Source organism: Salmo salar, chromosome 02 (assembly GCF_965601325.2).
Source record: "Salmo salar chromosome 02, fSalSal1, whole genome shotgun sequence".
Classification (NCBI taxonomy): domain Eukaryota; kingdom Metazoa; phylum Chordata; class Actinopteri; order Salmoniformes; family Salmonidae; genus Salmo; species Salmo salar.
In genome coordinates this window covers 71,673,334-71,687,500 of record NC_138292.1, presented here as the reverse complement: position 1 = coordinate 71,687,500, position 14,167 = coordinate 71,673,334, and the positions used below count along the sequence as shown (strand labels likewise).

Below are 14,167 nucleotides of genomic sequence, written 5' to 3'. Positions count from 1 at the left end.
TCTCTAAGTGTCTCCCTCTAGATCTGATAACCTCTCTAAGTGTCTCCCTCTACAGCTGATAACCTCTCTAAGTGTTGTCTACAGCTGATAATCTCTCTGTGTCTCCCTCTACAGCTGATAACCTATCTAAGTATCTCCTCTACAGCTGATAACCTCTCTAAGTGTCTCCCTCTACAGCTGATAACCTCTCTAAGTGTTGTCTACAGCTGATAATCTCTCTAAGTGTCTCCCTCTAAATCTGATAACCTCTCTAAGTGTCTCCCTCTATAGCTGATAAGTGTTGTCTACAGCTGATAATCTCTCTGTGTCTACCTCTACAGCTGATATCTCTCTAAATGCCTCCCTCTACATCTGATAACCTCTCTAAGTGTCTCCTCTACAGCTGATAACCTCTCTAAGTGTCTCCCTCTACAGCTGATAACCTCTCTAAGTAGTGTCTCCCTCTACAGCTGATAACCTCTCTAAGTGTTGTCTCCCTCTACAGCTGATAACCTCTCTAAGTGTTGTCTACAGCTGATAACCTCTCTAAGTGTCTCCCTCTACAGCTGATAACCTCTCTAATTGTTGTCTACAGCTGATCATCTCTCTAAGTATCTCCTCTACAGCTGATAACCTCTGTAAGTGTCTCCCTCTACAGCTGATAACCTCTCTAAGTGTATCCCTCTACATCTGATAACCTCTGTAAGTGTCTCCCTCTACAGCTGATAACCTCTCTAAGTGTATCCCTCTACATCTGATAACCTCTCTAAGTGTCTCCTCTACATCTGATAACCTCTCTAAGTGTCTCCCTCTACAGCTGATAACCTCTCTAAGTGTCTCCCTCTACAGCTGATAACCTCTCTAATTGTTGTCTACAGCTGATCATCTCTCTAAGTATCTCCTCTACAGCTGATAACCTCTGTAAGTGTCTCCCTCTACAGCTGATAACCTCTCTAAGTGTCTCCTCTACAGCTGATAACCTCTCTAAGTGTCTCCTCTACAGCTGATAACCTCTCTAAGTGTCTCCTCTACAGCTGATAACCTCTCTAAGTGTCTCCTCTACAGCTGATAACCTCTCTAAGTGTCTCCCTCTACAGCTGATAACCTCTCTAAGTAGTGTCTCCCTCTACAGCTGATAAGCTCTCTAAGTGTTGTCTCCCTCTACAGCTGATAACCTCTCTAAGTGTTGTCTACAGCTGATAACCTCTCTAAGTGTCTCCCTCTACAGCTGATAACCTCTCTAATTGTTGTCTACAGCTGATCATCTCTCTAAGTATCTCCTCTACAGCTGATAACCTCTGTAAGTGTCTCCCTCTACAGCTGATAACCTCTCTAAGTGTATCCCTCTACATCTGATAACCTCTGTAAGTGTCTCCCTCTACAGCTGATAACCTCTCTAAGTGTATCCCTCTACATCTGATAACCTCTCTAAGTGTCTCCTCTACATCTGATAACCTCTCTAAGTGTCTCCCTCTACAGCTGATAACCTCTCTAAGTGTCTCCCTCTACAGCTGATAACCTCTCTAATTGTTGTCTACAGCTGATCATCTCTCTAAGTATCTCCTCTACAGCTGATAACCTCTGTAAGTGTCTCCCTCTACAGCTGATAACCTCTCTAAGTGTCTCCTCTACAGCTGATAACCTCTCTAAGTGTCTCCTCTACAGCTGATAACCTCTCTAAGTGTCTCCTCTACAGCTGATAACCTCTCTAAGTGTCTCCCTCTACAGCTGATAACCTCTCTAAGTGTCTCCCTCTACAGCTGATAACCTCTCTAAGTGTCTCCTCTACAGCTGATAACCTCTCTAAGTGTCTCCTCTACAGCTGATGACCTCTCTAAGTGTCTCCTCTACAGCTGATGACCTCTCTAAGTGTCTCCTCTACAGCTGATAACCTCTCTAAGTGTCTCCCTCTACAGCTGATAACATCTCTAAGTGTCTCCTCTACATCTGATAACATCTCTAAATGTCTCCTCTACATCTGATAACCTCCCTAAGTGTCTCCTCTACATCTGATAACCTCTCTAAGTGTCTCCCTCTACAGCCGATAACCTCTCTAAGTGTCTCCCTCTACAGCTGATAACCTCTCGAAGTGTCTCCTCTACATCTGATAACCTCTCTAAGTGTCTCCCTCTACAGCTGATAACCTCTCTAAGTGTCTCCCTCTACAGCTGATAACCTCTCTAATTGTTGTCTACAGCTGATCATCTCTCTAAGTATCTCCTCTACAGCTGATAACCTCTGTAAGTGTCTCCCTGTACAGCTGATAACCTCTCTAAGTGTCTCACTCTACAGCTGATAACCTCTCTAAGTGTCTCCCTCTAGATCTGATAACCTCTCTAAGTGTCTCCCTCTATAGCTGATAACCTCTCTAAGTGTTGTCTACAGCTGATAATCTCTCTGTCTCCCTCTACAGCTGATAACCTCTCTAAGTGTCTCCCTCGAGATCTGATAACCTCTCTAAGTGTCTCCCTCTAGATCTGATAACCTCTCTAAGTGTCTCCCTCTACAGCTGATAACCTCTCTAAGTGTTGTCTACAGCTGATAATCTCTCTGTGTCTCCCTCTACAGCTGATAACCTATCTAAGTATCTCCTCTACAGCTGATAACCTCTCTAAGTGTCTCCCTCTACAGCTGATAACCTCTCTAAGTGTTGTCTACAGCTGATATCTCTCTAAATGCCTCCCTCTACATCTGATAACCTCTCTAAGTGTCTCCTCTACAGCTGATAACCTCTCTAAGTGTCTCCCTCTACAGCTGATAACCTCTCTAAGTAGTGTCTCCCTCTACAGCTGATAACCTCTCTAAGTAGTGTCTCCCTCTACAGCTGATAACCTCTCTAAGTGTTGTCTACAGCTGATAACCTCTCTAAGTGTCTCCCTCTACATCTGATAACCTCTCTAAGTGTCTCCCTCTACAGCTGATAAACTCTCTAAGTGTTGTCTACATCTGATAACCTCTCTAAGTGTCTCCCTCTACAGCTGATAACCTCTCTAAGTGTCTCCCTCTACAGCTGATAACCTCTGTAAGTGTCTCCCTCTACAGCTGATAACCTCTCTAAGTGTCTCCCTCTACAGCTGATAACCTCTCTAAGTGTCTCCTCTACAGCTGATAACCTCTCTAAGTGTCTCCTCTACAGCTGATAACCTCTCTAAGTGTCTCCTCTACAGCTGATAACCTCTCTAAGTGTCTCCCTCTACAGCTGATAATCTCTCTAAGTGTCTCCTCTACAGCTGATAACCTCTCTAAGTGTCTCCTCTACAGCTGATGACCTCTCTAAGTGTCTCCTCTACAGCTGATGACCTCTCTAAGTGTCTCCTCTACATCTGATAACATCTCTAAATGTCTCCTCTACATCTGATAACCTCCCTAAGTGTCTCCTCTACATCTGATAACCTCTCTAAGTTTCTCCCTCTACAGCTGATAACCTCTCTAAGTGTCTCCCTCTACAGCTGATAACCTCTCTAAGTGTCTCCTCTACATCTGATAACCTCTCTAAGTGTCTCGTCTACATCTGATAACCTCTCTAAGTGTTGTCTACAGCTGATAACCTCTCTAAGTGTCTCCCTTTACATCTGATAACCTCTCTAAGTGTCTCCCTCTACAGCTGATAACCTCTCTAAGTATCTCCTCTACAGCTGATAATCTCTCTAAGTATCTCCTCTACAGCTGATAACCTCTCTGAGTGTCTCCCTATACAGCTTATAACCTCTCTAAGTGTCTCCCTCTACAGCTGATAACATCTCTAAGTGTCTCCTCTACATCTGATAAACTCTCTAAGTGTTGTCTACAGCTGATAATCTCTCTACGTATCTCCTCTACAGCTGATAACCTCTGTAAGTGTCTCCCTCTACAGCTGATAACCTCTCTAAGTGTATCCCTCTACATCTGATAACCTCTGTAAGTGTCTCCCTCTACATCTGATAACCTCTCTAAGTGTCTCCCTCTACAGCTGATAACCTCTCTAAGTGTCTCCTCTACATCTGATAACCTCTCTAAGTGTCTCCCTCTACAGCTGATAACCTCTCTGTCTCCCTCTAGATCTGATAACCTCTCTAAGTGTCTCCTCTACAGCTGATAACCTCTCTAAGTATCTCCTCTACAGCTGATAACCTCTCTAAGTGTCTCCCTCTACAGCTGATAACCTCTCTGTCTCCCTCTAGATCTGATAACCTCTCTAAGTGTCTCCTCTACAGCTGATAATCTCTCTAAGTATCTCCTCTACAGCTGATAACCTCTCTAAGTGTCTCCCTATACAGCTGATAACCTCTCTAAGTGTCTCCCTCTACAGCTGATAACATCTCTAAGTGTCTCCTCTACATCTGATAAACTCTCTAAGTGTTGTCTACAGCTGATAATCTCTAAGTGTTGTCTACAGCTGATAACCTCTCTAAGTGTCTCCCTCTACATCTGATAACCTCTCTGTGTCTCCCTCTACAGCTGATAACCTCTCTAAGTGTCTCCCTCTACAGCTGATAACCTCTATAAGTGTCTCCCTCTACATCTGATAACCTCCCTAAGTGTCTCCCTCTACAGCTGATAACCTCTCTAAGTGTTGTCTACAGCTGATAACCTCTCTAAGTGTCTCCCTCTAGATCTGATAACCTCTCTAAGTGTCTCCCTCTACAGCTGATAACCTCTCTAAGTGTTGTCTACAGCTGATAATCTCTCTGTGTCCCCTCTACAGCTGATAACCTATCTAAGTATCTCCTCTACAGCTGATAACCTCTCTAAGTGTCTCCCTCTACAGCTGATAACCTCTCTAAGTGTCTCCCTCTACATCTGATAACCTCTCTAAGTGTCTCCCTCTACAGCTGATAACCTCTCTAAGTGTGCTCCCTCTACACGCCTCCTAAGTGTTTCTACAGCTGATAACCTCTCTAAGTGTCTCCCTCTACAGCTGATAACCTCTCTAAGTGTCTCCCTCTACAGCTGATAACCTCTCTAAGTGTCTCCCTCTACAGCTGATAACCATCTCTAAGTGTCTCCCTCTACATCTGATAACCTCTCTAAGTGTCTCCCTCTACAGCTGATAACCTCTCTAAGTGTCTCCCTCTACAGCTGATAACCTCTCTAAGTGTCTCCCTCTACAGCTGATAACCTCTCTAAGTGTCTCCCTCTACAGCTGATAACCTCTCTAAGTGTCTCCCTCTACAGCTGATAACCTCTCTAAGTGTCTCCCTCTACAGCTGATAACCGTCTCTAAGTGTCTCCCTCTACAGCTGATAACCTCTCTAAGTGTCTCCTCTACAGCTGATAACCTCTCTAAGTGTCTCCCTCTACAGCTGATAACCTCTCTAAGTGTCTCCTCTACAGCTGATAACCTCTCTAGTGTCTCCCTCTAGATCTGATAACCTCTCTAAGTGTCTCCTCTACAGCTGATAACCTCTCTAAGTGTCTCCCTCTACAGCTGATAACCTCTCTAAGTGTCTCCTCTACATCTGATAACCAGTCTATAAGCTGTCGTCCCTCTACAGCTGATAACCTCTCTAAGTGTCTCTCTACAGCTGATAACCTCTCTAAGTGTCTCCTCTACATCTGATAACCTCTCTAAGTGTCTCCCTCTACAGCTGATAACCTCTCTAAGTGTCTCCCTCTACATCTGATAACCTCTCTAAGTGTCTCCCTCTACAGCTGATAACCTCTCTAAGTGTCTCCCTCTACAGCTGATAACCTCTCTAAGTGTCTCCCTCTACAGTCTGATAACCTCTCGTAAGTGTCTCCCTCTACAGCTGATAACCTCTCTAAGTGTCTCCCTCTACAGCTGATAACCTCTCTAAGTGTCTCCTCTACAGCTGATAACCTCTCTAAGTATCCCTCTACAGCTGATAACCTCTCTAAGTGTCTCTTACAGCTGATAACCTCTCTAAGTGTCTCCCTCTACAGCTGATAACCTCTCTAAGTGTCTCCCTCTACATCTGATAACCTCTCTAGGTGTCTCCCTCTACAGCTGATAACCTCTCTAAGTGTCTCCTCTACATCTGATAAACTCTCTAAGTGTTGTCTACAGCTGATAATCTCTCTAAGTATCTCCTCTACAGCTGATAACATCTATAAGTGTCTCCCTCTACAGCTGATAACCTCTCTAATTGTTGTCTAAAGCTGATCATCTCTCTAAGTATCTCCTCTACAGCTGATAACCTCTGTGTCTCCCTCTACAGCTGATAACCTCTCTAAGTGTATCCCTCTACATCTGATAACCTCTGTAAGTGTCTCCCTCTACATCTGATAACCTCTCTAAGTGTCTCCCTCTACAGCTGATAACCTCTCTAAGTGTCTCCCTCTACAGCTGATAACCTCTCTAAGTGTCTCCTCTACATCTGATAACCTCTCTAAGTGTCTCCCTCTACAGCTGATAACCTCTCTAAGTGTCTCCCTCTACAGCTGATAACCTCTGTAAGTGTCTCCCTCTACAGCTGATAACCTCTCTAAGTGTCTCCTCTACAGCTGATAACCTCTCTAAGTGTCTCCCTCTACAGCTGATAACCTCTCTAAGTGTCTCCCTCTACAGCTGATAACCTCTCTAAGTGTCTCCTCTACATCTGATAACCTCTGTAAGTGTCTCCCTCTACAGCTGATAACCTCTCTAAGTGTCTCCCTCTACAGCTGATAACCTCTCTAAGTGTCTCCCTCTACATCTGATAACCTCTGTAAGTGTCTCCCTCTACAGCTGATAACCTCTCTAAGTGTCTCCCTCTACAGCTGATAACCTCTCTAAGTGTCTCCCTCTACAGCTGATAACCTCTCTAAGTGTCTCCCTCTACAGCTGATAACCTCTGTAAGTGTCTCCCTCTACAGCTGATAACCTCTCTAAGTGTCTCCCTCTACAGCTGATAACCTCTCTAAGTGTCTCCTCTACAGCTGATAACCTCTCTAAGTGTCTCCTCTACAGCTGATAACCTCTCTAAGTGTCTCCTTCTAAAGCTGATAACCTCTCTAAGTGTCTCCCTCTACAGCTGATAACCTCTCCAAGTGTCTCTTCTACATCTGATAACCGTTATAAGCGTGTCCCTCTACAGCTGATAACCTCTCTAAGTGTCTTTACATCTGATAACATCTCTAAGTGTCTCCCTCTACAGCTGATAACCTCTCTAAGTGTCTCCCTCTACAGCTGATAACCTCTCTAGGTGTCTCCCTCTACAGCTGATAACCTCTCTGTCTCCCTCTAGATCTGATAACCTCTCTAAGTGTCTTTACATCTGATAACCTCTCTAAGTGTCTTTACATCTGATAACCTCTCTAAGTGTCTCCCTCTACAGCTGATAACCTCTCTAGGTGTCTCCCTCTACAGCTGATAACCTCTCGTGTCTCCCTCTACAGCTGATAACCTCTCTAGGTGTCTCCCTCTACAGCTGATAACCTCTCTAGGTGTCTCCCTCTACAGCTGATAACCTCTCTAGGTGTCTCCCTCTACAGCTGATAACCTCTCTAGGTGTCTCCCTCTACAGCTGATAACCTCTCTAAGTGTCTCCTCTACAGCTGATAACTTCTCTAAGTGTTGTCTCCCTCTACAGCTGATAACCGTTCTAAGCGTCGTGTTTCTCACCATGAGAGGAAGCAGCAGGACTTCTCCATCTTTAAGCTGTCGGAGAACGAGATGAAGGTGAAGATCTCTCCCCAGCTCCTCCTCGCCACGCACCGCTTCCTGTCCACAGGTAGGCCCACTGTGATGTCACTTCGTGTCCACTGTGAGGTCACTTCCTGAGTGTTAAATAATGAAATATATAATCTCTGTGGAAGTAAGTTGTTCTCAATTTGAGGCCAGTTAAAAAACAACCCATTGAATAGCAAAGAATGTTTACCAGTTAATACAAATGACATTTTTCTTCTTACTTTTCCACTGACTTTCTCATGTCTTCCTCTCTATCCCTCTTTCATCTCTCCCCTTTTACTACCCTCTCCTCCTACCTCTTCTATCTCTCTTTCATCTCTCCTCTTTTACTACCCTCCTCCTACCTCTTCTATCCCTCTTTCATCTCTCCTCTTTTACTACCCTCTCCTCCTACCCCTTCTATCCCTCACTCTCTCTCTCTTTCTCTCCCTCCCTCCCCTCTCTCCCTCCCCACCTCCTGTAGAGGTGGAGCCATTCAAGCCAGCCCACCTATCAGAGAAGATCTTACTGCGTCTCATTAAACACCCCAGTGTGGTCCAGGAGCTGAGCTACGATGACAAGAACAAACTGGCCCCACAGCACTTCCTGTTTCAGAGAAACAAACCTGTTGACTACTTCATCCTGTTACTACAGGTATAAACGCCCGCAATAATTGTCCCTTAGCGATGAATCAAATTGATTGAATGTATTTTATTGATAGGAGAGTAGAGAACAGACAGGACAGTGAGGAGATAAGTGTGTCAAAGCAGAAAAGGATTCGATCCCACAGAGGGAGAGTACACTGAGTGGACAAAACATTAGGAACACCTTCCTAATATTGAGTTACACCTCATTTTGCCCTCAGAACAACCTCAATTCATCGAGGCATGTACGAGGTGTTGAAAGCATTCCACAGGGATGCTGGCACATGTTGAATCCAATGCTTCCCACAGCTGTGTCAAGTTGGCTGAATGTCCTTTTGGTGGTGGACCATTCTTGATACACACAGGAAACTGTTGAGCGTGAAAAACCCAGCAGCGTTGCAGTTCTTGACTTACTCAAACCGGTGCGCCTGGCGCCTACTGTACTACCCGTTCAAAGGCACGTAACTATTTTGTCTTGCCGCCCATTCACCCTCTGAACGGCACACATACACAATCCATGTCTCAATTGTCTCAAGGCTTAAAAATCCTTCATCTACACTGATTGAAGTGGATTTAACAAGTGACATCAATAGGGGATCATAGCTTTCACCTGGATTCACCTGGTCAGTCTATTTAATGGAAAGAGCAGGTGTTCATGTGCATATCATGTGCTATAGGGGGAGGTGCTGACTGCTACACCAACCCTGGTTTTATATATAGCTTGGAATATCTAGAATATGGCTTAGACACAAATCAGGGAACTTGACCATTTCTCTGTCCTGTGTGTCCAGGGTCGTGTGGAGGTGGAGTTTGGTAAAGAGGCTCTGAGGTTTGAGAACGGAGCGTTCGCCTACTACGGGGTGCCTGCCATCATGCCCACAGGTAACTGGCTCAACTCACTCACTCACTCACTCACTCACTCACTCACTCACTCACTCACTCACTCACTCACTCACTCACTCACTCACGCAAACATTAACACATGAATATAGAGAAACAGCCTGTGCACACATTACAAGCTCAAAGAAAACAAAACGTTTCATGACAAACATAAGAGATTACAGGTACGTTATGTGGACTGTCCCATTACATAGACCAGAGAGTGGTGGGACACTATCTCATCCCTGTCTGACTCATTACCATCCTGTATGATTCAGTCCACAGATCCCCCTCCCGTAGCAGTGGTCTGGACCGGTCTGACTCTATGCTGTATGGGGGCAGTCTGGGCCAACTCAACGGAGGGGGGAGCGTCTACCTGCCTGACTACTCTGTTAGGCAGCTCACACACCTGCAGGTCATTAAGGTAGGCCTACCTAGACTACGGTACGGTACAGTACAGCCCCGCCCACCTCACGTTACCTGGATACACCTGCTCCAACACCATTTGGGGGGCTTTACTTGGCTCATCGCACTCTAGCGACTCCATGTGGCAGGATGGGAGCCTGCAGGCTGACCACGGTCGTCAGTTGAACGGTGTTTCCTCCGACACATTGGTGCGGCTGGCTTCCGGGTTAAGCGGGCGGGTGTTAAGGAGCGCGGTTTGGCGGGTCATGTTTTGGAGGACATATGACTTGACCTTGGCCTCTACCGAGCCCATTGGGGAGTTGCAGCGATGAGACAAGATCCTAATTGAATTTGGGAGAGAAAGGGGGTAAAATAAAATAAATAAATAATAAAGGTCCCAAATAGCACCCTATTCTTTATACAGTGCGCTACTTTTGACCATAGTCCTATGGTCCTTGAGCAAAAGTAGTGCACTTTATAGGAAAAAGTGTGTAATTTGTGATACAACCTAGTAGCTTAGTCAGAGCTGTGGTACAGTACAGCCTCTAACGTCGACCTATGACTATTTATGACCTACGACCTTTCTTTGACCTTCGACTTCTAACCCCCAGATCACCCGTAGCCACTACCAGAACGCCCTGACAGCCACTCTGATGGACAGCTCCCCCCAGACCCCCGACACAGACGCCCGGCCCACAGACGGGAACACTCCCGACCTCCCTGTCCCGGAGCAGAGTGGAGACCACCTCCTCCCCCCCAGAGAGACCCGGCCCAGCTCGACCAGAACCAGAGGACAGCAGTCCTCCGTCCCACACAGCACCTCTCTGCTCAATGAGAAGAACCGCATCGTCCGTAAGTCAACCATACTGGTAGGAGGGAGGGAGAGCGAGAATAGACTTACTCCCCTACAGGCAGTAAATCAGACGGTCAGAACAGCCCCAGTGACTGTGTGTATAATAACTGTCCTGTCTCCCCCTACAGGCAGTAAATCAGACGGTCAGAACAGCCCCAGTGACTGTGTGTATAATAACTGTCCTGTCTCCCCCTACAGGCAGTAAATCAGACGGTCAGAACAGCCCCAGTGATTCCGTGTTCCTCAGGATGGATGAGATCTCTTACATCAGAGAGGAGCACTCAGAGAGGGACGGCACCAACGGTAAGAGAATATAGGGAGGAACAAAGGAGTGGGATGGAAGACTGGAGAATAAGGAGGAAGTTGGTGATGAGGGAAGACATTTAACACAGAAGCAACATCCACAGTTTACTATGGAGATTGATAATGTCACATTTTCTCTCTCTCTCTCTCTCTCTCTCTCTCTCTCTCTCTCAGACACAGCCTCTGTTGCTATAGAAATGGACGCCCCCTCTTTCATCAGTACTCTGTCTCTGAGTGGATCAGAGGACACACTGGGCAAGAAACTACTGCTCAAACTCAGTGAGTCACACACACAACATACAGTACACACGCATACAAGCATGCATACACACACACACACACACACACACCTCCGCATTCTAACACCTGTGTGACAATCCAAATGCCCACACACACATACAACCATTTAAATGTCAACCCAGCCACCGTGAAGGCACAAACCCAACAACCCCACGCCGTGTGAGTCCCCTCCACTGGTCACATTGTAATGTTAGGATGCGTCCCAAATGGCACTTCATTCCCATGGGCCCTGGTCAAAAGTAGTGCACTAAATAGGGAGTAGGGTGCCATTTGGGATGCACCCTTAGTAACAGTCTAAGTCCTGAGCCTTTCTCTTTCCCTGCACCTCTGCTACATGAACAGCTATGTCCTAGCAACCAGTCATTCATTGGGCCCTGCCTCCCTCTGCCAAGAGTCTTTTCTCTGGAGGCCCCCCCAACGGAACCCCTGGCCCCTCACAGTGTGTGTGTACCACTCTGGCCCATCACTCTGACCTCCACAAAATCTCCCTCTCCCCCTCTCTCTCCCTCTCCACCACGCTCTCTCTCTGCCCCTCTCTCTCTCGCCCTCTCCCCCTCCCTCTCCCTCTCCCCCTCTCTCTCCCTCTCTCTCTCTACCTCTCTCTCCCTCTCCCTCTCTCTCTACCACCCTCTCCCCCTCCCTCTCCCCCTCTCTCTCCCCCCCTCTCCCTCTCTCTCTCCCTACCAATCTCCCTCTCACTCTCTCCCTACCAATCCTTCTCTCCCTCCCTCGCTCCCTCGCTCCCTCTCCCTCTCTCTCTACCACTCTCTCTCTACCACTCTCCCCCTACCAATCTCTCTCTCACTCTCTCCCTCCCTCTCTCTCCCTCTCCCCCTACCAATCTCTCTCTCACTCTCTCCCTCCCTCTCTCTCCCTCTCTCCCTACCAATCTCCCTCTCACTCTCTCTCCCTCCCTACCAATCTCCCTCTCTCTCACTCTCTCCCTCCCTCTCTCTCTCTCTCCCTCTCCCTCTCTACCACTCTCCCTCTCTCTCTCTACCACTCTCCCTCTCTCTCTCTACCTCTCTCTTCCTCTCCCCCTCTCTCTCTCTCTCCCTCTCTCTAACACTCACACAGGAGAGCCTACTAGTGTGTTTCTCTGTTCTCTCTCGACTGTCCCACTGCAGAATGAACTATGGAGAATGAATGTTAAGTGAGCCTCCCAAGTGGCACCCCATTCCCAAAGCTCTATGGGTCCTGTTCAAAAGTAGTGCACTTAATAGGGAACAGTGTGGCAGTTGGGATGCAGACTGAGTGTTTCTCTGCTCAGTATCACAGAGCTACTAACTAAATGACTCTCACTCACTCACTCACTCACTCACTCACTCACTCACTCACTCTCTCTCACACACACACACCCCCCACGTGGTCCCTCTCTGAGCCAAAGAGCAGCAGAATGGTCTCTCTCATTTCAGTAAAAGGCTGAAACAGGACCAAAATCACACCACATTGCAGGAAAGAAGCAATAAAACCCTGTTCAGTAGTGAACTAAATGCCATTTACAAAGTAGTTGTAAATGACATTATCATTGTCCTATTCATTGATTCACAATTAATAGTATTAATGAAATGCAGATACTTTTTTTCAATTACATTTATATATTTTCCAATTAAATGTATATTTATTTCAATAAAATGTAGATATTTTCCAATTAAATGTATATTTATTTCAATTAATTGTACATTTATTTCAATTAATTGTACATTTATTTCAATAAAATGTCGATATTTTTCAATTAAATGTAATTTTTTTTTAAATAAAATGTATGTTTCAGTTAAATGTATTTTTTTCCCCCATACATGTTGTTTTCTCTGTTAAATGTATACATTTCAATTAATATCTATACGTTTCAATATATATATATATTTTTTTTTATGTATATATGTTTTTCAATTAAATGCATATTTATTTCTCCTCAGGTCACAAGAAGAGGAAAAAATCTCGGGAAGGAGACAAGACACCCGAGGATACATCAGAACAGCCGCTGGTCAAGACCTAGCAGTGTGTGTTGTGTGTGTGTGTATATGGACTAACTGCAGGCCCTCACACAATCATCAACAGCATATTTTCTTCCTCTTTTTGATCGTTTGTCAGACATTTCTGCAACGTTTGTCAGACGTTCCAGTCCCTAGTTGACCACTCTCAGATGTCCCAACCAACAGACGTTCTAAAGGGAAACAGAAGGATATAACAGCACATAGAAAAGATAGAGCTCATCTCCCCCGACACCCCCACAGTCTCTGATCTTAGACAGCACCAAATGGGAGGAACTAACTGAACCAGCGGGACGGAAGCTACCATGTCATCCTGAACCTGGGGTTTTTTTTTCTTCTTGAATGTTTCATGTCTAAGTGGCTAATGGATTTGAAGACGAAGAATGTCAGGAGAAGAGAGGTGGATTTTGGTTTATGCCACTGTCAACATTTAATTCACCCCCTCCTTACAAAATAATTGAATTGGCCCTGTTGGAGCTGTGGCAAGGAAACCAAAGACTATGTTGATATCATCAGTGCACAGAAGAATATTCACCATGCACAGTTATGAAGATCTCATCCCTTCCTTCTTCAGGACGTTTTTATGGATGCTGTATCACTTGTGTTATTTGATAGTGAATGTTTATTACTATTCTCTTCTATCCTCTTTCCTATCTACTGTCTAAAGGGTGAATCCTAACTTTCATTTGAGTGGATTTTCATGCATTGATATCAATGGGAGACTAAGTGAAAATTCTATTTAGGATTCACACCGAGGTTCACTTGTCAGCATGGACTCATGCTATAGTGGTGTAAGGGGTTTAAAAGGACTTGAGATGGTTTGAATGCCTTACTAAGAGAAAAATCTGCATGTTTTAAAGTACTGGCTGAGCACCATGTTGATCTCTATTCTCTCAGCCCAACTGTTATCACAACGCCCTCAAATGGTGGCTATGAGAACTGACCAGTCACAAGAACGGACCAGTCTCTTCCAAATGATGTATATGAGCAATACTGAAACACTTTTACACAGTTGTGAACGGGACACATCCAAACGACGGTACTAATGTAGGATATGCCCATTAGGAAACATCTGTTGTAGAGAATACATTTCTTATTTGATCTGACACCGTAAGACCCATGTGTCTCTCTCTCTGGATTAAGACCACGGGGTGTGTCTCTGCTCTGACTGGGTTTGTGCCACTGCACCACAGTGGGGGGAGAAAGATGGGGGGGGGGGGGA

The 14,167-nt window shown here is 45.6% G+C and overlaps 1 protein-coding gene across 1 annotated transcript in view; it reads left to right on the top strand.

Annotated features, from left to right (window-relative positions):
• The window catches only part of LOC106591308 (metal transporter CNNM1), a 22,995-nt gene extending 8,848 nt beyond the window's left edge, over nt 1-14,147 (top strand). The window contains exons 3-10 of the mRNA XM_082966593.1: nt 7,491-7,631; nt 8,052-8,221; nt 9,003-9,093; nt 9,369-9,514; nt 10,107-10,347; nt 10,547-10,651; nt 10,826-10,930; nt 12,871-14,147. Coding sequence (XP_082822719.1) covers nt 7,491-7,631; nt 8,052-8,221; nt 9,003-9,093; nt 9,369-9,514; nt 10,107-10,347; nt 10,547-10,651; nt 10,826-10,930; nt 12,871-12,950 — 1,079 coding nt within the window. The 3' untranslated portion in view covers nt 12,951-14,147. The remainder of the gene's footprint in view (nt 1-7,490; nt 7,632-8,051; nt 8,222-9,002; nt 9,094-9,368; nt 9,515-10,106; nt 10,348-10,546; nt 10,652-10,825; nt 10,931-12,870) is intronic.
• Nucleotides 14,148-14,167: the final 20 nt, after the last annotated feature.